General features: G+C 35.1%; 1 protein-coding gene across 3 annotated transcripts; it reads right to left on the reverse strand.

Annotated features, from left to right (window-relative positions):
• Positions 1–361: 361 nt before the first annotated feature.
• LOC144968444 (uncharacterized) lies at positions 362–26,732 on the reverse strand. 3 transcript variants are annotated; one of them, XM_078906820.1, is made up of 12 exons: positions 26,593–26,732; positions 13,066–13,228; positions 12,233–12,370; positions 11,340–11,480; positions 10,918–11,015; positions 10,481–10,622; positions 10,131–10,195; positions 9,788–9,822; positions 9,409–9,453; positions 7,867–7,977; positions 7,306–7,563; positions 362–5,851 (listed from the first exon to the last, which is right to left on the reverse strand). In XM_078906820.1, the coding sequence occupies exons 2-12, from the start codon at positions 13,182–13,184 to the stop codon at positions 5,744–5,746; spliced, it is 1,260 nt and encodes a 419-aa protein (XP_078762946.1). In that variant the 5' UTR covers positions 13,185–13,228; positions 26,593–26,732; the 3' UTR covers positions 362–5,743. The 3 variants fall into 3 exon arrangements, with proteins under 3 accessions (XP_078762946.1, XP_078762945.1, XP_078762947.1); XM_078906819.1 differs by lacking the exon at positions 26,593–26,732 and adding an exon at positions 22,525–22,664 and having other exon boundaries at positions 5,611–5,851; XM_078906821.1 differs by lacking the exon at positions 26,593–26,732 and adding an exon at positions 22,601–22,659 and having other exon boundaries at positions 5,611–5,851.
• Positions 26,733–26,740: the final 8 nt, after the last annotated feature.

The following is a 26,740-nucleotide window of genomic DNA, read 5'->3' on the forward strand; positions in this document are numbered from 1 at the left end:
CTTAACAGAGTGCACAAACTGCGAATTAATACAAGACCAATTTTACACTGAAACCAGACTTTGATTTTGTATTTTCATTAGCATTGCAACATTCATGACAATAACCTTTAAAGATTCATATATTTGCATACCAAATGATATTCATCGACAGGATTTTAAAAAAAAACCCAGATCAATCATTGATTCATTCATAGATCATTAAATTGCATGTAACAGATTCTAGAGTAAAAGTTATAATCATTATGTTAAAATTTTGACAACATTGAGTAGACGATATGATTATATTGGTTACTTTTTTTTTTTTAATTATTAAAAAAATCATGAAATGCATGCAAATCTATAATAAATATTTTGATTTCACTTTTAAATTAGGAGAGCCCAAAGAAAAAAAAAATTGGGAAAGCTCATATAGCTATTCAAAATTTGTTGGCATAATCTTGAAATTTTGAAACATGAATTCGGGTGCAAGTGGAAATAAAAGTATGAGAAATGTAGAATAGAACTGATGAGTATTATCAATTATCAAATTGTACTATATAAATGATTCTACTTGAGTAAATACAGGAAGTATATTTAAAATTAAAGACGTCCAAATTTTTCTTAATAAGAGGCTACAATGAAGTAGTTTACATCACCAAACTACCTTTTAGGTTAAATAGACTCGAGATTATATACACATACATCAATAAGATGAATGTGAATTTATAAATAAATATATCAGATTACAACATCAAAGCCCAATCAGGATATGAAATCATATGATATGCCATACAATGATAATGGATGAACTCATTAAAACAGAGTGATGTGGAATTCAATGGATAAAGCATTTGGAATATGACTGATAACAACTCATTCGGTTAAACTTCAATTTACTTCAATAAATCACAATACCAGAACGATCACAACAATTTTATTGACACACATGAAACATCACATGATATTCAATTTTTACATTTCTTCAATACAGCTTCACAGTTTCACTTAATGCATTATTTCTTAATTTTCAAACAGCGTAAGTGACACAGTTAAAGAAAAATGGGATATTTAAAAGACCCCAAGGAAAAAAAATGGCAAAATGGGTAAGCTGATGAAAAAATAAAAAAATAAAATAGATATTAAGAGCAAGCCATCCATGCATCTTGTTCCAAGACTACATATACGTTAAAAGGGAGGATGTCTGTCAATGGGTATTGTCTAAAATGCATTTGATAATTGTTGATTTTTTGGAAAGATGATTTACAAGAAAGTAAAAAAGCTCTCCCAAAGACAAATAAATTGGATTGTTTTCCTTACATCAAATAATCCCAATCCACATGGGAAGGGGGGAGGGAGAGCAAAAAAAACAAACAGATTGTATTCATTTCAGATAGAGGAATAAAACCACACGAATGAAAATCAATAAATATAACAATATATAAAAGAGAAATGATTTATAAAGAAAAAAATATCTTCTCCCAAAACTATGCAGTTGACTGTTTCCCTCCCGACAAGGATCCGTCCAGGTAAAGGACAAAACCAAGTAAATTTCATTCCAAGACAAAGAGAGAAAGCAAGTTGGAAAACAGATACAAGGGTATAGAGACAGAGTAAAATGACTTTCCTGCCCACTATGGGAGGCCGAGAACCCCATCCAGACACCAGCAAAGGATCCCAATTAAAGGAATACAATCAAACGTTTACAAGATCTGTTAAAAACAAAAATATAACATCAGTACACCACAGAGAGATGATTTGCAATGAAAAAATATCACCTCCCAAAACAAACACACATTTCACTGTTTCCCTCTCAGCCCAGGGCCAGGGCAAAGTAAAGTAATCCTATTCCAAGACAAGACAAAATTAAACTCAGAACTCATATAGGGAGATAGAAGACACAGCAAGTGACCTTCTGTCCACCATGGGAATGGGAGAACCCAGTTACAATAGCATTCAATATATAAGTACTTTAACATGAGCGAGTACAATATAAGAGATTCATGATATAAACAAAATGTGTAATTTTTCAAATGTAAAGATATATATATCTTTTAAAGAAGCCAATAAATTACTAATATGTATAAATATATTTGCTGCCCTCCACGCCGACGAGCATGGCGGGTAGTGAGTAAATACTTACTTTGCATGCATTTGTTTGTTTTTAAGGGTTTTACAAAGCTTGCAACACCTGTATGTCAAGTCAGTGCCAGTGATTGGTACAAAGCAGGATGGTCAAAAAGATTATAGTTTAGACTTGTTTAAAAACAAAGGGACAAGTCCAAATAGAGGGCATAAGTAGATCTGGGAGCATCCAGTTGGTGCTTATAGTCTCTGAGTCCCATCAAGATTAAAGCATAGGAACCTGCTTTTGTAGTCTGTTAACAAGTCGAAGTAAATTCTATTACCTAATTTTATTGCAGACAAGATCAGAGGCATATCATAAACCAAACTGCAAAGCTTACACGACAAATTCATATGCAAGAAACGAATCATAATATTAAATAACGTCAAGAATCGACAATTATAAATGAAGATTTGAGAAATCCAAATTCTAAAGATGGAGTTGAATTACAATGGTAAAGTTATGGCTTGATAAGCTTATAATGTACTACACTTCACTTTAAAAAATTGGGATTAAGTTTTCAGATATTAGTAAATTTGAGATTTCTTACTAAAATAACACATATATTTTGTACATCATTGTAAATAGAAGATTCATTAACGATGTCCAAGATTACACGATTTCTGTGTGCAAGATCTGATTTTCGGACGACACTGCACTTGTATAGACTCATTTATATACAAAATATGCCTCCCTACTTATAAACATTCTCAATTAACATATCACCAGGTCTCGCATATTTTCACATATTTTCAAGAGGAAAACTCCCAACATATTTACATAGATGATCCATACCTCATAGAAATTTGTTACAGCAAGACTCAATGAAGTAAAACAAAAAGAAAAATGGTTTATGCATTACAGACAGTAACATTTTCTTGGTGAAAAAAACTGCCAGTTTTTCTTAGAATAGGGTTTCCGATAACTCAGTTGGTAAGGCAACCGCTTCACAAACAAGGGGACCAATATCAATCCCAGGTGGTTGAGATATTCTTTTTCTGATCCCCCTGTCTACCCAGCAGTGATTAAGTAGTTGGGTCTGTTAGATCTGGTGAAAAGTACTTTGTGATAGACTAATGCCCTTATGTCCTATCTAAAGGGTAGCAAGCATAGCTATTGTCCGTTTCATGCTATAGAAACTTAGATAAACTCCAGCTCCATGAGCCTAATGGCTCTGGAGGACTATTTTTTTAAATTGTTAAACTGTAATTATTTTAGCGTTGTGTATGAGTCATATTGTGTTACGGTAATCAAAAGACCCCATCCAAATTTCTGATTTAGTACCTTCCCATTTTATAAGTTCCTTTATACACAATGCAGATAACATCAAATATATACATATCGTACAACCAAAAGGTAGACAATAATAATGTGTAGAGAATCAATATAGTGACCAATGGGAACTCGTGGAAATGAATTGAAGGGGAAAAAAAAGCATAAACAAATAGTATACAGTGAAGATGATTATCAAAATGCAATTTAACATGACCTGATACATTATTATAGTCTCCTTTAAACTTCCAACTTATTCATAAACAAATAAGGTTCAATATCCCACTGTAACTTAAAATAAAAAGCATTTAAAATATAATACTGACAAACATAAAAACCATGGATAGGTATGCTTATGTGCAAAATGAATATAAATTAAAAAAAATTATTGCACAGCGTTTAAAGAAAACAAGTATTGCACTGTAAAGTATTCAATTAACATTCATTGATATGATCCAGAGGTGCTCAGTGGTAAATTAATACTGACAACACTTAAATAGAGGTAACAATTTGAAAAATGAGTGACATGTAAAACAAAATCGATTTATGTCTTTTATAAACCAGTGGGATTTTTTTTTCAACTTAAGAATACATTGTTGAAAATGCTCACAAAGAAAAAAAAAAAAATTAAATACTGAAACAAACCATAAAAACAGAAAACATTTATAGCTTAAAGCAAACAATATCATCACTCATTCTTGAAAAAAATAAAAAATCAAGATCATAAAAACAACTTGCCAGAAAATAACAACAAAACAAACCCTTACAAACAGTGATAGTTTGAAACACTAAAATACACAAGCGATAGATTATAACACTATATAGTAATTAAAGTTGTAGTTTACAAACAAAAAAGCTAAACAACAACAACAAAAATAAAACATTTAAAAAATACTAAATCACAAAAACTACCCTCAAAATAATTTTTTATAAAAAAAAAAACAAACAAAAGAACAAACAAACAAATGAACAACCAAACAAAAAACTCCATCAAGTCTGATGACAATTATTGTTTGAAGACTTCATGTTTCATTCAACAATCACACACTCATGCACGTATATCTACTAACCCCCCCCCCCCCCCCCCCCCACCCACCCACACAAACCAAAATTGAAACAAAAAATAATAAATAAATAAATATACTCAAATTCAGAGTCCTCAGCAAATACCAACCAAAATCCAACTAATTATTTCCTATACCAATAACACATCAAGAATATAATGATCTGGAGGCTGGTTTATCATTCCTACAGTCCTTTGTTGACCCTGATAATGATATTCACTTTAAAACTACCCTCAAAATAAATGTTTAAAAAAAAAAAAAAAAAAAAAAAAAACAAAACAAAAAAAAATGAACAACCAAACAAAAAACTCCATCAAGTCTGATGACAATTATTTTTTGAAGACTTCATGTTTCATTCAACAATCACACACTCATGCACGTATATCTACTAACCCCCCCCCCCCCCCCCCCCCCCCCACACACACACACACACACAAACCAAAATTGAAACAAAAAATAATAAATAAATATACTCAAATTCAGAGTCCTCAGCACATGCCAACACCAAAATCCAACAAATTACTTCCTATACCCATAACATATTAAGAATTTAATGATCTGGAGGCTGGTTTATCATTCCTATAGTCCTTTGTTGACCCTGATATTCACTTTAAAATTTAAAAAAAATTAAGTTAGTACGGCAACGGTCATAATATTTCTTCCACTATTAAATAATTTCTTTTTATCTGCTTTAGTCTCTGAATTTGCAAACCATAACAAATCAATATCACTTATCTTTTTATCCAGAATATGCTCTCCCCCCCTCCCCCCAGCCATCAAAATATGAAAGCTCCACTCTCGTCATGTTTATACCAGACCTATTAAAAAAATGAAACACTGAAGAAGATATTTCGAGACATATATCTTAATTCTAATGTTCAACCAAAGCAGGCTTTTGTTTTGCTCATTTTCTTTTTGTTTCTCAATTTAGGTAATTAAAAAAAACTGGAGATGTACCACTTTGCTTTCAATTAAATTGATTTACTGTCAGTAACAAAATTAATGGTTTGATATACAACGTTTCAATTTTTTTTAACGTGCACTAATCAAAGTTTTCATTTTCATGAGAAATTTGCAATCAAGACTGACATTTTTTTAACGTGCACTAATCAAAGTTTTCATTTTCATGAGAAATTTGCAATCAAGACTGACAAGTCCCAAATTGAGTTGTAGCAATACTGGTTTCTTAAAAATGTTGGCATGGTGACAATTTTGCTTGAAATGAAAAAAAAAAAAAAAATTTAAATGCAACAATTTGATGGTCATATTGTTACTATCGTTGCTCTTTTTATCTCTTGACAGTCCTTTACACATCCGTAGGTTTGACGTTTTCCTCAAGCTTGGGAGTCTTTTTCACTTTCAATTTTTTCTTGGGAGTTGAAGGATCCTTGGTGCTTGTTTTAATTTTCTTAACCTAGAACCATAGAAATAAAAACAAGGACAATGTCTATTTAGAGATAAATAAATAGGACTCATCCATGGGCTCTTGACAATATACATTCTTTCATGAGACATCATCCTTTTAACAAACAGGGCATAAAGGTGGGTTTTAAGGCATTAAAAAATAGAGGGGAACCTCTTAACTTAACATAAGTCTTTGAAAGAGAAGAAATATATATATCAAATGCTATTCCCAACTAGCAGACTACCATGATGTCTAAAATAAGGTTTTAACTTTGGAACTTTGAGGCAAATTAAGTAAAATGCAATATCTCCTCACTCATGGGAAGTCAGGCATACAGATGCTTAACGTTTTATGTTACTTTCAACTATCTTAAATGTCTTAAAAAAAAAAAAAATATGGATTAGTGTCAACTAATCTCCAAGTAAAAATGAAATAGGCAAGTAAAAATGAAAAAGGCATATTATTAATTAATAAAAATGTATAAGGCCATTAAATCAAGTTTTAAAATTTGTAACAAAATTTTCAAAGCACCAGCATTGTTATAGTCTGAATAGTAATGAGAAAATGTTAAGTTGAGTAAAAAGTCTAATTACCTCCTATGTTTTTGTTTTTGTTTTTAGGGGTTTTAGGCGATTGCGACACTATTAGGTCATTTCAGCGCCAATAAAAAGGAAGATGACAGAAGAAAGGTTGTAGATCTGAAGTTAGAAGCACCAAAGATAAAGCAAGACAAATGGGGACAGGTTAATATAAGGAACAGAAGATTCCTCTAGCATATTCACCATTGTACCTATTTTGACATTATCTAAAGGTCCCATCCAGGCGCAAGCAAAGGATCCCACTAGAAGGAATATACTCAAATGTCTACAAAGTACAATATATTCAAAACAATTAATTATAACAGTACATAACAGATAGATAATTTTACAAGGAAATAAATATTATCTCTCGAAAAACGGTACTATGCATTTGACTATCTCCCTCCAAGCTAGGATTATGCCAGGACCAGGAAAAAAAAAGAGCAATCTAAATCCAGAACGACAACAGAGAGCAACATGGAAAAGGAAAACAGGAATGGGAAATACAGCAAATTGCCTCTCTGCCCACCATAGGAGGTCAGAAGACCCCACTCAGGCATTAACTGTGATCTTAATGTGGCCTTTCAATCCAAGAAAGAGACAACTATTGCAAAAATGTCATAAATCTGCATACATAATAATCATCAAATGGATCGTTGTGACCTTACAGACATAAATCCAATCTGCTTAAACACAGAACAAATTTAATGACATTTCACTTTGAGATAAAAATTTACATGAAGTTTAAAGGCATTTTGTGTACACTACACTTCTCTCAATAGCTTAGTATTATCCAATTAGATATCTCCTTTCCTGTGATGCAAAGTAAAACACCTCACACCAAACTGATACAATTTTTTAAAACAATCAAACTAAACACCATACCTTCTTGATTTTCTTCTTCTTGCCTTCTCCACCGTTGGCAACTTGGTCCGGTAGATCCCCAGCTTCCTCCAAGATAGGCTGTAGGCTAGATGTGTGCGGAAGTGTTGGATTAGTGTAAGCAAAAGGCATGGTAGGATCATACATGCATGGGCCTGAGGTGGAGGGCAAGTCCCCAGTGTTCACAGAGTAGGGAAAGCTGTCACTTGGTTGATACAGTTGTCGATAGGCAAGGTCTTCGCTGAAGATTGATCCATAAGTCTGGGAGAAACAATAATTTTGGTAAATAGTGAACTTTTATATTTTCCTCCAAGGATATCAAAGCTCTTTATCACTTCTACTAATTTTCAATACAGCAACTGAGACCAAAAAAAAAAAAAGAAGCCAAATTGATCATTTCTACTGAAAATATAAATAGGACTGGATTCTACATATCCTTTTTTCATAATTAACCACATCAAGATAGCAAACGACGAGATTCTACAAACTACATTTATAAGAGCAATGTATACTCATGATTACAACTGTAAAAAAAAGAATGAATGAGGATTTGGTTTTCCTTACTCCATCATCGCTGTAGCCTGGCATAACCTGCTCCCCATCCTTGGCAGGTGTGCAAGTCGTGGGTTGGAACACCAGCATCATCACCCAGATTGGCAACAGTAACTTAAGTACCTGAAAATTGAAATTTTTCATCTGAATATTATTATGCTCAAGTGAGGTGATGAAGCTGGTTATAGGAAAGATCAGAAGTAAATTCAATTTTATATTCTGTACTTATATATACTTACATTGTCATTGATTGTTGATTCGTTGATATTTGTTGTTTACCTAAATGTGACTTGTTTTGTATCTGTGTTGCTCAATAAAAAGGTGATAGATTCTAGACGTGTTTATAACTATGTTGTTACTAGAATTGTGAATGACTTTTGATTTTTTCCTACTTTGATTTCATTTGTTAATTTGAAAATATGACTTAAAGAATTAAAGCCAAAACATTCTTTTGTATTGTTCAGATATGTTTGCATTTTTGTTTGTTTTTAAGGGTTTTACGGCGCTTGCAACACATTTAGACTATATCAGCACCAGTAAAAAGGGAGAAAATGGAATAGTAAAAAGTTCTAGAATTACATGTTTGTTTTTAAGGGTTTTACGGCGCTTGCAACACATTTAGGTTATATCAGCGCCAGTAAAAAGGAAGAGAATTGGATAGTAAAAAGTTCTAGAATTACAAATAAAGCACCCAAGAAAAAGTAAGACATAAGGGAACTGGGAACAAATAGGGATCAGATGTAGATTCCAAGAGCACACTATCAAAGTACTTAGTTTGAGACCACCTAAAAGTCTCATCCGGACACAAGCACAAAATCCAACAAAGAGGAATACACCCAAATGCTTACATTATACATTAAAAATAACAAATATAATAATACATAACAGAGAGATGATTTACAAGGAAAAAAATATCATCTCCCAAAACTAACTATACATTTGACTGTTTCCCTCTCAGCCAGGGTAACCGGCCAGGACAAAACCAAGTAATCTCATTCCAAGACAAAGACAGAAAGCACGTTGGAAAATAAATATAAGGGGATAGAAGACACAGTATGTACCCCCCCCCCCCCCCCTGCCCACTATGGGAGGTCAGGAACCCCACCCAGTGTTCAGATATGTAAACTGATCAATTTTTACTCTTTTTATATAAAGAACAAAATATGTTATAGCACAGGAAAGTCAGTGTTAGGATATAAAGGTCAAAAAAACTGAAGAAACAAAACAAAACAACAAAGTTTTTTTTAAAGAGTTAGGCATGAATCGAATTGATTAAAATTCCCATTTTAAAACTAGATTTTCTTAGTTTCAGTGATCATTGAATATCTTTTTTTAAAAAGTCTTAACTGAAATACAACTTCAAAATGCAAAATGATCAGCAAAGGCTTGCAAATTGCCTTAATTTAAGTTTATTTGCAATCATACACCCACCGAAGACTCTCCTTTACTTCAAAAATTGAATTGAATAAAAAATTTTTAAAAACAACAAAAACACAAGGTAGAATAAAAGGTATTTCATTCACATAATGAAACAATAAAATATCCAATACTTACAATAAGGGAGACGAGCAGAGGAGAATAAACCATTTGATGATGAGACTGAAATAGAAAACATTATTGAGCATTTTATAATTTTTATTGAAAATATTTTTATCATTTGAGGACTACTCTCTTCACAACATTATTCTTTTACCTTACTTGTCCATTGTTACATTTTTTATATATTTATATTATAAGAATCACAGAGCAAAATTTGCTTATAAATAAGACACAAGGAAGGCAATGGTAAAAATCAAAGTGTGAATTTCATTTTACACTAGATGGGCAATATTTTAGAAAATTGAGATAGGTGTCATAATCTAATTTTTTAAAAAAAAAATAAATAAAACTTCATATTCTAATTCAAAACAAACAAACAAACAAAAAAACTTACAAAAATAGCACTGCATCCGGTTTTCCTGTCACCAGCTGAAATAACAAATATTTGAAAGATTTTAAAAAATTGAATCAAGGAAGGAGAAAAAAAATTGAAGTGTTTATATAATAATCAAAAACATGGATAAAGATACTATCATCGTAGCCATAATTGATGACATAAATTGTTATCACAGACAATTTTTTTTTCTCTTCTTGACATATTTCCATTTACTGAAGTTTTACAAATGGTGTTATTGATTTTAGGTTTAAGCATATGCATTTAAGGCATTCAGTTTTTAAAATTTCAAATTCAACTTTTATTTTTACATTCATATTTCCATCCCTTACAACATACTTACAAATTTGGAGAGCGATGTCAAAAATAAAGGTACCCAAAGCAGACAGCTCAAAAACGACAACAATGCTGAAATAAAAAATATGCAAAAAATTCTTGTCAATTTCTTGCCTTCAAAACGGAAATGACTGGCAACTCTTTTAACATAAAGTAACTTTCAAATATCAATTTGAATGAAAAAAAAAAAAATTTTTTTTACTGTGTGAATTTTATTGGCAAATGTATAATAACTATTTACCAAAGATCAATTAATATTATCCTCAAAACAGAATGAATAATGATGTATTTTACACAACTCAATCTTAGTAATCTCAGGTTAGAAAACATTCATATCAATTGAGAAGATTATCTTACCACCACAAGTCTCGTTTTTGGGCCCATCTGACAGAGTCCAGGGTGCTTATCTCATTTAGACGGCGGGTAATGTAGAAACCACAAACGAAAAACACCTGGACTACAATCATTTCCGCACTTGATAAAGCTAACCAGTATGGGGCTGAAATAATAATAATAATAATAATAATAATAATAATAATAATAATAACAATAATAATAATAATATTATTATTATTATTATTATTATTCTTGATGACAATAATAATGAAATAATTGTAATAATAATAAACGATAAAATATCAAAATTAGACAATGTGAATTAAGTTGAGTACTACTTACTGCTTCTGATTCTCAATTTAACACTGGCCCAAGAGATATGTAGTAAAGAAAGACATACATTTGATTTCCTCATACAGAGGGAAAAAATTATGAAGAGACATTACAAATAGACATACCTAAACATTCTACAAAGATAGATTCTGTGTTGAAGATTCCAAAGGTGGCTATAACTGTAAAATACAGGACTCCAACAAACAGAAAAGGGTACATAAACCTGTAATATAAACAAATGTTGTTGTTTGAATTTAAATCGACTTGATTGAATTATGATATATCTCAATAAGAAAAACATAACAAAAATTAAAAACAATAATAATAAAAAGAAGATCTGATTTCAAAAAATGACATGAATCAGAATAAAATCTATTTCAAAGATCTGATCATTGATGAATGTGCATTTTCCTAAATTTCAAATTCCTTTCCTAATTCAGACAATGAATTTTGATATTGATATAGACCCCAGCCCTGGATCTTCACTGGTATTGTTCTCAATTAAAACAAAAACAAACTTTGTACAGTGCGTCATCCTTATACATACTTGTCTGCCCAGTACTCCTTCCTTACAGCCCGTATAGCCAATGTGATGTAATAATGACACATAAGTAGCACCTGGAGTAGCTTGATGTAATGAAGGAGGAAATCAAGCTGGGTCACATTCCAGAATGTCCACTGAACCCCGCTGGATATACAGAAAATAGTGTGTTGTAGTATAATGGCATATATCAATGACCAACTAGAATAATAGAAACTTTTAAAATACATTTGATAGAACTTATCGGGTGACGAACTCGTATTCAGAATGTCCAACAAGCTTCTGAATGTGTTACTTACATTGAAATGAATAGCATTGTCATACTCTTAAACAAACAACACATAATGGGCAGGGTTTTTAAAAGATACAGAAGTTGTAAAAGATGGCATATTTATTTTGAAGACTGTGTAATACGTGAAGGGCAGTATAAACCCTTGACAAAAATCTACAGCCTCTACTTCATATATTTTCTTATAGTTAAGTTCTATTGTAATTGTAATAACTCATAATCATGTTTATGTTATAACCATTATGACATCCATTGCACAACACTCATAATCATGTTATTCTCTCAATAGGACGCTGGTGATATGTTCTGTTTAATCCAAAATTAGACCCAATTATTTAAAAACTAAAGGGTGGGTATGGAAGCCAAATATTTTTTTAGGATAAAGTGATGGATCAAACCCGTTCTATTTGTGTTATAATCAACAGTCTACCAACTGTGCTTCTGCCCTGTAATTTCAAAATAATATATAGATATCATATAGATAACTTTAAATCGAGACGAAAAAGAGAAAAATATCAACATAAAAATGGTGCTTAGTTAAACTTCATGAAATTTATGCTTAACTCAAAAGTACAAAAAAATCAGAATTCTTTCAAATTAAAAGAATTACCCAATAATGCACTCTAAAGCAGCTGCATAGAAGATAACATATTGGTGGCAAGATGGATGCTTGGCCAAGTGAAGTCTCACTAGTTTTCCAGTGCACAATAAGGCGGTAACAAATGCCAGACCTGTCAAAACACTGCATCTGTGGACATCAACATCGAGAGTAATCCATGTAATGAACAATAAAATGAAATTAAAATGAAAAATGAAATTTGTTGTTTTAGATACTTGGAACACATTTATGTCATTTCAGTGACAGTAAAATGGGAGAAAATTAGAGTGAAAAGATTCTAGAATGACAATTAAAAGGACAAGAGAAAAAGTACGACAAAGGCGAAGGGCTCAAATAGGGAACAATCGTACATACCAAGAGCACACTATCAGTTGACTTAGTCTGATGCTTTGTCACTCTGGTTGCAAAAGTGGGAACTATATTATAACCCAAGATAGAACAGATGTGTCATCATATTTCACACATCAGTTTGCTTTTTGTCTGAAAGTCAATTCAGTTGTACAACTAAAATCCACGAGCAAATGTATTTCGTTTTTGAGAAATAAAAACTTTTTGTCTATTCTGAAAGAATAGAAAAATGATGTCTATTTTGTTCAAAAGAAACCAATTGCTTGCTTAACTTTGACAACATGGTGAAATGAATTGTGAGCAGATCATAAGTGGGAAGATAAAATTAGATTTAAAACATCTAATGCTTTGACCATGCAATTGCAATGGATTACTAAAATTTGTACTCAGATATAAAGATAAAGAGGAACTAATGACAACTTCTGGCACAGACTGAGAATTAATTTGAAAATTCATTTCAGGGATTGTTTCCCTACCTTATACAAGCCACTTTGTCATAGTGACGGAAACAACTCATTTCCATGACACCATGCATTGGGGTACTGGGAACAAAGGTGTCATTCCCATTTTCTCTTCTAATACTGTATGTTTCCATCTTCACTTCTCCAATACTGTGACTACTATATCAGAAAATGCCATCTGAAAAAAAAAAAAGAAAATTAGTTTTAAATTATGTAAAACAATGAAGCAATGCTCCATTGGTGCAAGAAATAAAGGGGTTTACCCTTTTCAAAACAATCCTGGGGTTAACTTTATATAAAATTCAATTTATCAAGAACGACTAGAACTTGCTTCTACATTAAGGGTTACTTTTCAGAAAAAAAAAATAATCTTGAGACCTATGACAGACGAGTTAAATTTATAAGTCATATAAGTATGCCACAAATAACATTTAATGGGTTGATACGTCTGACAAGGGTATAATTCTTTTAAGATTTCAATTTCTATGATTTAATTTTTTGTTGTTGTTCAAAAGAGGAGGAGGGGGGGGGGGGTTTACAAGTTTTATATGCACTTCATTTAGTAAACCAATCATTATCATCAGTTCTGTGGTAAACCCCCAAGTCTGGAAATGAGCCAACAGTTCCCAAAGGTTTTATAATTTCATCTTGACAGACTTTTATCATCATTTGTCTAAATGAATCGCTAGACGCAGCTTCTGCAGCGTTAGCGGGAAGTCAGTTCCACGCTCTGAAAAAGGAGTAATGGTGTACATTTATCCAAGCTGGTGGCAGATAAATTCTGGCTTTATGCCCTTTAGTTTTTCTTGCTACAATTCTTGCATTTTTAGGTAGTAAAAGGTCATATTTCACATTGTACACCCTGTGAATAGTGTAAATTTATTTTTCTTTCTTCTGGCTTATAAACGTCATTACCTATCACAGCCACTCACACAAAACAATGAGGAAATGTACAAAAAAGTAGCTATTCTTCTGTCTTCATAATCAAAGGCATGCTCCTCTTAACTATACAGATCGACTGAGGATGCAAACTAAGAATACTGTAATTACGGAAGAAACAAAAAGATAAACACAAAACATGAAAATGAAAGTGAAAGTCTGTGGTGCTAAATTTTATTTGAAATCATTTAACATTGATCCCTACTGGTCTTTCTAGAAATTAACATTTTCTTAACTCGTATTTCAAAGGGTGGAAATTGTCCTCTTCAGGTGGATAATTATTTTACAAACGTTATAAGAGGAATGAGACTTGAACATGATAGTCCCTATTACTGTCGATTTTCTTGATAAATACCAGCCACCACCTTAGATCTCTAAAAATAATCCTGTTTTTATTCATATGAGACATAAACAGTAAAACTTTATACACATTATTATAACAAAACACAACGAGAGCTGAACCTGCATTCCTTTATTTAATTACAAATGGTAAAAGACAATTTAAGTAGATAGTCTCACCTCCAAAAGGAGGTCAAACAACCAGATTTCATTGTTAAAAATGTACAGTATCTTTCATTGAATAACTTCTCTGCACTATTTTTTACACAATAAATAAAACTATTTACCCATCTGTCAATTTATTGGCAAATCTATTTTGGAACAGATGTAATGTGAAAATCAAGAAATTCTTAATTGGAAAAGTGAAAAAATAATTTCCACCATAACTTTTGTACCAGGAACTATGTTTTTAAATGCATCGTTTATTTGAACTTTTAAAATGTAGGATTTAAGATTTTTTTGCTTAATTTATTGACGGTAATCATTGACTATATAAAGGTGATTCTAGTACACATGTGGCACGAATAACACTTTACACTATTGAATTTGAATTATGACATCCAAAAATCTCAACCTTTTAATAGGGAGTTTAATAGAAATTCTAAATGTATCTCACACACTTGAAACCAATGTCACATGAAAGAGCTTGCAACACAGATTACAAAACAGTTTGAATTTTGTTTCTATCTTGATTAGAAATGTAGTTACGGCAGTTCAAAGTCTGAAATTTCAGACCAATTTTTACCCCAAAATTACCATTGCAAAGTTGTGACCGAAAACGCGTGATGTTAATAAAAAATAATTAAAACAGTCAATATGGAGTTCTTATCATATATTGTACACCAAAATGTTCGTCTTATCGAGGACAATGCATTTACATTAATAAAGAGGAAGATAAACATTTCAAATTAATACATTATTACATAATATGACGCAAATGTTACATAATCAAAAACGCGGCTAGACGTAAGAAAGAATTTGCTCTATCACTTTTGGATTTATTCCCAATATCTCACTGAAACAATTGCAAATAATTACCCTCTTTTAATTAATACATAAGAATAAAAAAGGGTTTGAGAGTATTTAAATGAAAAGATATAAACATGTTGTGTAATGACATGAGTTTATTTTTACCTATGGCAATTTAATTGCATAATAAATAAAATGGTATTTTGAAAAAGTTCAAATAAATTGAAACAGATTCCCTATTATAATTAGAAGGAAAGTTCTGGCCTTTAATACTTTAAAAAATTCTGCTGAACCACTTTGGGTTTATTGCTATTACATCATTTGAACTGACAATTAATATAATTTTATCCCCCCCCCCCCCTTCTCTCTCAAGGTATGGGGGTGTCAAAACTAATAGAACATCTTACCATAATAATTATTAAGGCTAAGGCCTTTAAAATATGGAAAAAAATGATAAACATATCTAAACATATGGGAAAGAAACTTGATGACTTCATGGCAAAGTAAAATTAAATTAAATTAAAGCAATTGGTATTTTTTTAATTCGATATTATTAATATCGGATTTCACAAAGAGAAGAAATATACAAACTTTTAAAACAAAAACAATAAAATGCCTATAAATAAAATTGGAAAGTATGTATTCAAAATAAAAACATAGTAAATAATAGTACTGAAAATATTATGGACTAAATTTAACATAATACATAACTAAATTTAAAATATCGATATGAATATCGATATCGCCCTGCAGCCATGATGAGAAGATAATGTAAACAAAGCATTTCGGCGCAGAGTTAAAAGGTGTCTGCGCATCGATATAGAGCCCTGAAATTTGGCATGAATAAAGTTTAGATGTTATTCTAAAAACAAGCGTTTCAATTTTAAAAACACACGCGGTAAATAAAAAAAATAAATGCATTTGAAAATTGCCAAATCTTAACTTCATATAACTTCTGGAATTATTAATGGATTTTTCCTTAATTGGCACCATTTAAAAGGAAATTGAAAGACAAAAATAATGATACCAAAATATCTGCGATATTCCTCTTTATGCATCTTTAATTGAACCCCCCAAAACGCGAACGGCAATTTCCAGTCACAACTTTCCTATGGGCGAGTTGGGTCAAAATTTGACTGCCACTGCTGCTGCTCACTAAACTGCCTAGAGAGCTGAGCCGGTGTTACCAATACTTAGCTTCTATAACCAGGACAAATCATTCGTTTGGACAGAAAAATAAATAAAAACTTACCGCTTACCGTCAAAAGCAGTTTAGATTTGAAGCTACATTTGTTTTCTATCAAAAAACATTCGGTACTAGACAATCCTTGATGAATTTCAAAAGTTGTGTTTGAAATTATATCCTAAATATTTTCATGATTCATTCCTCGCGAAATCGTGTTTTTTTTTTCGTCTGTCCAATGGTTGGTGCCCCCTAGTGCCAAGTGCCTGCCGCAGGGTTGCCAGATTATTTTTCAACAAAATGCCAGGGGAAGACTCAAAAAATGCCAAAACACTCAAAAAGATGCCAAAGTCTGTTGACTCCCACCCCCACTAAGAAAACTACTCACTTTTGATAGACAATTTACTATCATATCCTGGTGGCTTGCGTGTTTTCTTTTCTTTTTCTTTTCTTTTTTTGTTGTTTTTTTTTTTTTGAATTATACTAAATTTCTTGTTGGGGTAATTATTTACCTACTGACTACTAAGTGGAGTGCTAAACCACTACACCACGGTTGGATTTTAAGAATGAAAAAGAATGTGAAGATGTTTGTTTTTACGCGTTTAGAAATAATTAAGAAAAGGTGTCATTTGAAGTATAATATACAAGAAAAGAAAATGCCAAATGAAAATGCCAAATGCCAAATGATTTTTCTAATGCCAAACGGTTTTCAAAAATGCCAGATTTTTGGAATCTGGCATTTAAAATGCCAAACTGGCAACCCTGCAAGCAAAACAAAGGTTTTTTAAAAAGTTTATTGAGAAAAAGATACGGAAAAAAGTGTCCCTAGATAGGTATGCAATTTGGTGCATTAGTGCAGTAAAAATTGGTGCGCAAAATTAGTTCGTAGCGGATGCAAGACTGTGTGTGTGTGTGTGTGTGTGTGTGTGTGTGTGTGTGTGTGTGTATGTGTGTGTGTGTCTCTTTCTTTTTTTTTTTTTTTTGGGAGTGCATACGTACACGGTAACGGGGCATCTAGCCTCAGGATCTACGTACACGTAAACTGGTTTACCGTTGCAACACAAGCAATAGATGGTCCTCGCTGTCGTGACCGCGCGCGCTCGTGTGTGTGTGTGTGTGTGTGTGTGTGTGTGTGTGTGTATGTGTGTGTGTGTGTTATTTTAAAAAAAAATAAAAACAATTTTAACCATTAATGGCGAGATTCCATCTTACACTCCCCAAACTCCAGATCTTAGTCTTAATGTTATCATTAAAAGACAAGCTTTGCGATTTATAGTTTAATTGAAGCCCGAGTCGAAATATACTCTTACTACTGCTCTCTTGGTGGAAACGATCTATTCTGCATAAGCCATCTGGAGAAAAAAATCAGTGTCACTGTAAAAGGTTAAAATTTCATGAAGTACGCACCGTGAACACCGCTGTAACAATCCTTTGATCTACGTCATCATGCAACCCATTGTTTCTTTTCTTCCATCCTTTACTCCCCATCCCCCCCATCCCCCCCCCCCCCCCCCCCCATTCCCCCCCCATCTCTCTCTCTCTCTCTCTCTCTCTCTCTCTCTCTCTCTCTCTCTCTCTCTCTCTTGTCATAGTGTTATCCCTTCCCCTTCCCATCTCATTGTAAAATGAAAACGTTCTGCTGTTTGCAGATACATGTATGATTGTTTTGTTTTTTCTCTCTCACTCGGCTAGGATTAAAAACCAAGACATCAGGTAATTGGTGTCTAATGCCAAAGTATAGATTCTCTCTTTGGCCAATTTAGTCACGCATGTGGCAGCCCAGCTATTTATTATGTTCTGCCTATAACACACAATAAGTGGGATTTTGGGGGTGGGTACGAAAGAAATCAAGGTCATAAGTAACCGTGCACAAGAGCTGTATAGGGAATTGGTTTCTGGGGGTCTTGCAAATACCAAATATTTTATGGAAAGCTCTTTCGAACTCCAAGACGTCTGGTTTGTTTTGCTATCTTGGAACAAACGAAACAGAGATGTCTTGATGTGTGACCTAGTTGTCTGATTTTGTGACCTTGATGTTTCCTTTTGTGTGTGCAAGCCATGCGGGTAAGTACAGCGATAGCTTGCCAGTTGAGGAAAAAAAAAAGGAAGAAGCAGCGTATCCGCATTTGAAAAACAAAACAAAAAAACCTGAAAAAAAACAAAACAACTTAACCTTTTAAAGGCGAATATCAATCTTACTTGGACCAAAAATAAAATCTTACCGTTTTCATCAAAAGACAAAAAACAAATTACAATTTAAGAATTTGAGCTTTTATAGAGGGCAATATCCACCCAACGTGCTCAAAGCGCTTTTTATCAATATTCTTACTGCTTTTATGGTGGAAACGTTTTTTTTTTTTTTCTGCGTTAAAAAATAATATAAATGAAGACTATTATTTGAAAACAAAAAAATCAGTGTCACTGGCAAAGGGTTAATTGCAGTACTCCTGCATCCTGTGAGACTCCTACGGCACTTGCTAATCATAAAAAAGGAAATAGCAATCAACAATACTAAGGTGAAAAAAAAAAGAAAAAAAAAAAGGTGGGGGGGAGCAAATCCAGTAGCAATGCAACCTTTTAGCGGCGAAATTCGATCTTTGACCTAACACCAAATCTTCTATCATCAAAAGACAAGTAACGGCAAAACGATTATAGACAATTGAAGTCCGAGTTGCGATAGTCTGACTGCTCTCTTGGTGGAAACGCTGTATTCCCCGTTAACAATAATAAAGATAAAAGCAAACTATTATCTAAAAGCAAAAAATTAGCTTCGCCGTTAAGGGGTTAAGAACACCTGCAACTGCTGCCAGCATCCTTGAGATGCTCTACGTCACACAAGGTCACCAAGCGACACGCCTCCCTTTCGTCTTCATGCAACACCCCCCCCCCCCCCCCCCCCCCCCTTCTCCACTCTCACGGTGGTGGTGGCGGCGGATAAAAAAGGCCTTTTTTTTTCTTTTATTCAATCAACTTGACTGCTGGTGGACCCTAGGCCTCTCTACAAGTCCAAGAAATAATACTCACTTTTTCTCTGCTCCAACCAAGGAATTTACCCAATGGAAACCGTACGGTGCTCTGATTGGCTAACCAACCAGCGGCCTCGATGAGAAAAATATCCGCCATTTTGATGTTGGCAGGGAATCGCGTTACTATAGTAAACAAGCGCTGATCGGCCGTTCATGAAAACAAGTTGCTGCTCGCTCGTTTAACTCAAAATTATTCAAAACGATCTCTCTAAAATGATATAAATGTGACTTCTTAAGGTTTTCTTCACGGTCAAAACCACACAACATTCTATTAATGATTACGTCCGAGGCAAAAAGGAATATTGACAGGTCGACCGACAGTTGAACTCGTGAGACGACAAACATCAATGCGAAGTGTAGCGAGAGTCAAGCTATTGTTTGTCTTGTCCTATTCTATATAGAGAAAAGGATAAATAGTATAGCCTCGTGTGTGAGTGGTTGCGTGTCATAGTCTTGTTTTTAAATTGTTTCTGTTGTTTATGTGTGTAGTGATGACTCTCTCACACTCAATTTCAATGCCGAAAGAGGAATTCCCGCACACAAGAAAGGGGAATTGGGGTGGTATTTGGCATACATATTGTATAGTATCTAGTTCTAAATAGATAACTGATTAGAATTATATTATGATATATAAACACAATGCCAAATACAATTCCGAAGTTTCCTTATTTCAAATGAAGTAAAGCTCCAAAACCTAATGGTAGTGATTGTATTACTGAGTGTTAGTGAGGTGATGTGGTGTTGGTGGTGGTTGTAGTTGTAGTAGTAATAGTGATGATGATGTGGTGGTGGTGATGATTGTAGTTGTAGTAGTAGTGGTAGTGATGATGATGATGTGGTGGTGGTTGTAGTAGTAGTGGTAATGGTAATGATATGGTGGTGGTTGTAGTAGTAGTGGTCGTGATGATGATGTGGTGGTGGTGTTTTTAGTAGTAGTGGTAATGATGCGGCTATGTGGTCTAGTAGTATGACACTCGCTTCCGGATCGGAAGGTCCTGGGTTCGAACCTCGTGCTCGGCGCATAGTTGAGTCCTTGGAAAAGGCTCTTTACTCACATTCTCTCACCGTACTCAGGTGTAAAATGAGTACCTGGCCGTTAACAGAGTTGTCTTTGTCCGAAAAATTGTAATATCGCCTAACAGGCGTCATGTCCCGTCCTACATGTTAAATGTTGACCAGGGACCCCTTGTAAAGCGCTTTGAGCACATTTAGTAGATATTGCACTATATAAAGCTCAATTTTAAAAAAATATATATTTCAATGATGATGATATGGTGGTGGTGGTTGAAGTAGTAGTAGTGGTAGTGATGATAATGTGGTGGTGGTTGTAGTTGTAGTAGTAGTGATAGTGATGATGATGTGGTGGTGGTTGTAGCAGTAGTGGTAGTGATGATGATGTGGTTGTGGTGGTTGTAGTAGTAGTTGTAATGGTGATGATATGGTGGTAGTGGTGGTTGCAGTAGTAGTGGTAATGGTAATGATATGGTGGTAGTGGTGGTTGTAGTAGTAGTGGTAATGGTAATGATATGGTGGTGGTTGTAGTAGTAGTGGTCGTGATGACGATGTGGCTGTGGTGGTTGTAGTAGTAGTGGTAGTGATGCTATTGTGGTGGTGGTTGTAGTAGTTGAGGTAGTGATGTGGTGGTGGTTGTAGTAGTGGTGGTGATGGTTGTGGTAGTAGTGGTAATGATGATGATATGGTGGTGGTGGTTGCAGTAGTAGTGGTAGTGATGACGATGTGGTTGTGGTGATTGTAGTAGTGGTAGTGATGATGATGTGCTGGTGGTGGTGTAGTGGTAGTGATAATGATGTGGGGCTGGTGGTTGTAGTAGTAGTGTTAGTGATGATATTGTGGTGGTGGTTGTAGTAGTAGATGATGTGGTGGTTGGAAAACACATTACAGGTTATTATAATACATGATTACACACATTCTCTAACTTCATTTTTTGACAGCTTCGTTGTGCCATAAATATACGCAACAGTTCTGAAACATTTTATTGTGGATTTTGATATTGTTTGTTGTTTTTCTTGTGTCGTTATGTTGACATAGATACCGAATGAATGGTAATTACTACATTCTCAGCCAACAACAAAATGGCGCTGAATGCTTTCATTGGTGGACACTTTTTAGGCTTCGTACGTAGTCTCATTCGTTTAATTCTATGGCTCCAACGAAAATATCTACCCCCTACCGGTCTAATTATTTGTAGCAGACGACACATTTCTCAAAACGGTCACGTGACACTGTAAAAACAACACAGGAAGTCCATGAAAGCTTATTTACGGCATTTCCTTTGAACCGTGTAAAAAAAAGATTTCGTTTTCATTCGACTCAACGGGTCAGATTGGCCGGTATTTTTTTAACGAACTAAAGTTCTGAAAAATCAAAATGTTTCTTAGAAAGTTGAAAGATGCTAGTTTTTGAAACAGAGGTAGGTTTTTAAAAAAAATCTTTATATTTTACGTGAATGCATGCTCAAGGCGAATTGGACGTGCACCGGAGGTTGGTCGGCCAAAGGCGAGGCTCTCTACTTTTAATTTTTTAAATATGACCATGACAAAACCGAAGTCAACCATGGTAGTTATCAGCTGAGATCCAATTTAAACCATTGTTTGCGTAATAGGGCATGTGCCTATGTTAATATTATTGACAAAATGACAAATGATCATTATTATTCTTCTGTTGAGTTGCTTGCATGCTGATGATCGGATTTGTTAAAAATTGTTAGAGAGAAATTCTACAGTGAGTTAGAATTTATAACACGCTTCGTTGGTAATATATTTACATCGCTTCACTCTATAAAAACAAATTTCGACATGCCGGTGAGAGGACAGAATTCTATTCATGATTAAGGAATCCAGAAGGCCAGCAGAGTCTGCAAAAGGGTCTGCTAACTGCTTGTTGAGACTGCTGGAGAGGAGTAGGAAGACCTTGGCCTTGATAAACGACACAAACATTGAATATGAATAAAGCAAAGCGATTTCTATATAAAACACGGACATTCTCATTAAATCTTACCTGACGGCCAACCAGGCCGTTAATAGAGACAAAATTACACAAACAGTCTTTAAAAATATCTCATCATTAGTAATACCTAATTAGAATTCATGATAATGTTACAGCCAGTCGCAGACGATGATTCATACCGACCCGGAAGTGAATTTATGGTATTTTAATTTTCGTGAAATTTTCTTTTCGTACCTCGTATGATCGTCCATGCTGTATTCAGTCCACCGAGCTAAACTGTTTGACCGAGCGCGAGAAGGCAAGGTGGCCGGCTGTTTTAGCACAGCGTAACTGTAACCGGGGTGGGGTGAGTTAGGTGTTCGAGCTCCTTTCTCGGCATAATATTTTCTTTCTTTTTTTTTTTTGTACTCCCTTGGCAAACAATTTTTAATTTTCAACTTCAACACGTTGACACCATTCCTGGTGACTTGAGAAATTTGAACGAATTTAACATTTTTTATTTATTTACTTTCACTCGCTTTTAATATTAGGTTAGCACTATTCAGTATCTGATACTGAATAGTGGTTTTGCACTATTCAGTATCAGATACTGAATAGCGGTTTTCCACTATTCAGTATCTGATACTGAATAGTGGAGTATCTGACACTGAATAGTGGTTTTGCACTATAATACGGTGGTTTTTTTCCCGAAACCCGACAAAGTTATGGGAAGAGGGCAGCTGTGGGAATGAATCTCGGACTCAGAGAAGTGTACAACAGTGGGGAGTGAACCTGGGACTGGGTTTCAGCGGGTTTCGTAATAAAAAACCGGACAACACCTGGCAATATCCGACAAAGTTATGGGACGTAGGCAGCAGCGTGTGTGTGTGTGTGTGTAGAGGCTGAGGGGGGGGGGGGGGGGGGGGGGGGGGGGGGGGGGGGGGGGGGGGGGGTGAACCTGAGATTCAGGGAAGTGTACACCAGTGGGGAGTGAACCTGGGACTCTGGGTTTTATAAAAAAGCAATAACAAATTGGGGGGGGGGGGGGGATTACTTTTGTACGAAACCCGACAATATGCAGCAAAGAAGTGGAAAGTAGGCAACGCATGGGGAGTGAACCTGGGACTCAGTGAAGTGTACACCAGTGGGGAGTGAACCTGAGACTATGGTTTTCGGCGAGCTTCAGCTAGTTTCATATAAAATCAATTACTTTTTTACAAAACCCGACGAAACCTTGCAATATCCAAGAAAGTTATGGGTAGTAGGCAACAGTGGGGAGTGAACCTGAGATTCGGGGAAGTGTACACCAGTGGGGAGTGAACCTGGGACTCTGGGTTTTATAAAAAAGCAATAACAAATTGGGGGGGGGGATTACTTTTGTACGAAACCCGACAATATGCGGCAAAGAAGTGGAAAGTAGGCAACGCATGGGGAGTGAACCTGGGACTCAGTGAAGTGTACACCAGTGGGGGAGTGAACCTGAGACTATGGTTTTCGGCGAGCTTCAGCTAGTTTCATATAAAATCAATTACTTTTTTACAAAACCCGACGAAACCTTGCAATATCCAAGAAAGTTATGGGTAGTAGGCAACAGTGGGGAGTGAACCTGAGATTCGGGGAAGTGTACACCAGTGGGGAGTGAACCTGGGACTGGGTTTAGGCGGATTTTGTTATTTTAAAAAAGCAATTACTTTTTGTTTACGAAATGCGCCAAATGCCACCAAATTGGGGCAAAGTTATGGAAAGTAAGCAAATAATGGGGACTGAACCTGAGACTCAGGGAAGTGTACACCAGTAGGGAGTGAACCTGAGACTCTGGGTTTAGGCGAATTTCAGCGAGTTTCATATATAAGCAATTACTTTTTTATGAAACCCGATGAAACCTGGCAATATCCGACAAAGTTATTGAAGTAGGCAGTAGTGGGGGGTGAACCTGAGATTCATGGAAGTATACACATGTGGGGAGTGAACCTGAGACTCTGGTTTTCGGCGGGTTTCAGCGAGTTTCATATAAATGCAATTAATTTTATACGAAACCCGGCAATATCCGACAAAGTTATGGGAGATTCAGGGAAGTGTACGCCAGTGGGGAGTGAACCTGAGACTCTGGTTTTCAGCGTGCTTCACTGAGTTTCATATAAAAGCAATTACTCTTTTACGAAACCCGACGAAACCTGGCAATATCCGACAAAGTTATTGAAGTAGGCAACAGTGGGGCTGAACCTGAGATTCAGGGAAGTGTACACTTGCGGGGAGTGAACCTGGGACTCTGGATATTGTAAAAAGACAATACCAAGGGGAGGGGGAATTACTGTTTTACGAAACCCGCCAAAACCCGACAAAGTTTTGGGAAGCAGGCAGCAGTGGGGAGTGAATCTGGGATTTGGACACAGATGAGGATTGAACCTGGGACTGCGAGAGGCTGATACCAGTGGACAGTGAGCTCAGAATGTACTTTTATTTCGAAACCTACCGAAATTATCAAAAGTTATGGGAAGTGGGCACCATTGGGCAATGAACCGGGACTCAGGGAAGTGCACACCGGTTGAGAGTGAACCTGGGACTGTGAGAAGAGGATATCAGTGGAAATGAACCTGGGAGTTGGGTACCAGACGAGAATGAAGCAATTACTTTTTTACGAAACCCGCCAAACCCACCGAAAAACCATAGACTTAGGTTTACTCCCCAATAGTGTACACTTCCCTGAGTCTCGCTATTGTGGTGGTGGTTGTAGTAGTTGAGGTAGTGTATGTCGGTTGGTGGTTGTAGTAGTGGTGGTGATGGTTGTGGTAGTAGTGGTATTGATGATGATATGGTGGTGGTGAGTTGCGCAGTAGTGTGGTAGTGTTGTCGATGTGGATGTGGTGCATCTGTAGGTAGTGGTAGTGATGATGATGTGCTGGCTGGTGGTGTACGTGGTAGTGATAATGATGTGGAGGCTGGTGGTTGTAGTAGTAGTGTGTAGTGATGATATTGTGGTGCCGTGGTGTAGTAGTAGATGATGTGGTTGGCTTGGGGGAAAACACATTTACTGTTATATAAATACATGATTACACACATCTCTAACTCATTTTTGGACAGCTTCGTTGTGCCATAAAGATACGCAACAGTTCTGATCACTTTTTATGTGGATTTGGATTTTGTTTGTTGTTTTCTTGTGTGTTATGTTGAATAGATACCGAATGAATGTAATACTACATTCTCAGCCACAACAACATGGCGCTGAAAAGCTTTATGGTGGACACTTTTTAGGTTCGTACGTAGTCTCATTCGTTCTAAATTCTATAGGCTCCAACGAAAATATTACCCCCTTACCGTCTAAAATTATTGTAGCAGACGTCACATTCTCAAATCGTACACGTGACACTGTTAAAAACAACACAGGAACGTCCATGAAAGCTTATTTACGGAATTTCCTTTGAAACCGTGTAAACAACAAGAATTTCGTTTTCATTCGACTCAACGGTTTCAGATTGGCCGGTATTTTTTTAACGAACTTAAGTTCTGAAATCAAATGTTTCTTAGAAGTTGAAAGATGCTAGTTTTTGAACAGAGGTAGGTTTTTTAAAAAAAATCTTTATATTTTAAGGAATGCATGCATCAAGGCGAATTGGACGTGCAGCGGAGGTTGGTCGGCCAGGCGAGGCTTTACTTTTATTTTTTATATATCGACCATGAAAAACCGACGTCAACATGGTGTATCAGTGGATCCAATTTAAACCATTGTATGCGTAATAGGGCTTGTGCCTAATGTTAATATTATTGACAAAATGACAAATGATCATTATTATTCTTCATGTGAGTCTGTTTTACTTGCATGCTGATGATCGGATTGTTAAAAAATTGTTAGTGAAGAAATTTACAGTGAGTTAGAATTTATAACCCGCTTCGTTGGTTATATATTTACATCGCTTCACTCTATAAAAACAAATTTCGACATGCCGGTGAGAGGACAGAATTCTATTCATGATTAAGGAATCCAGAAGGCCAGCAGAGTCTGCAAAAGGGTCTGCTAACTGCTTGTTGAGACTGCTGGAGAGGAGTAGGAAGACCTTGGCCTTGATAAACGACACAAACATTGAATATGAATAAAGCAAAGCGATTTCTATATAAAACACGGACATTCTCATTAAATCTTACCTGACGGCCAACCAGGCCGTTAATAGAGACAAAATTACACAAACAGTCTTTAAAAATATCTCATCATTAGTAATACCTAATTAGAATTCATGATAATGTTACAGCCAGTCGCAGACGATGATTCATACCGACCCGGAAGTGAATTTAT

This window comes from Berghia stephanieae, chromosome 3 (assembly GCF_034508935.2).
Source record: "Berghia stephanieae isolate SIO BIC M18660-M18661 chromosome 3, UCSD_Bste_1.3, whole genome shotgun sequence".
Taxonomy (NCBI): domain Eukaryota; kingdom Metazoa; phylum Mollusca; class Gastropoda; order Nudibranchia; family Aeolidiidae; genus Berghia; species Berghia stephanieae.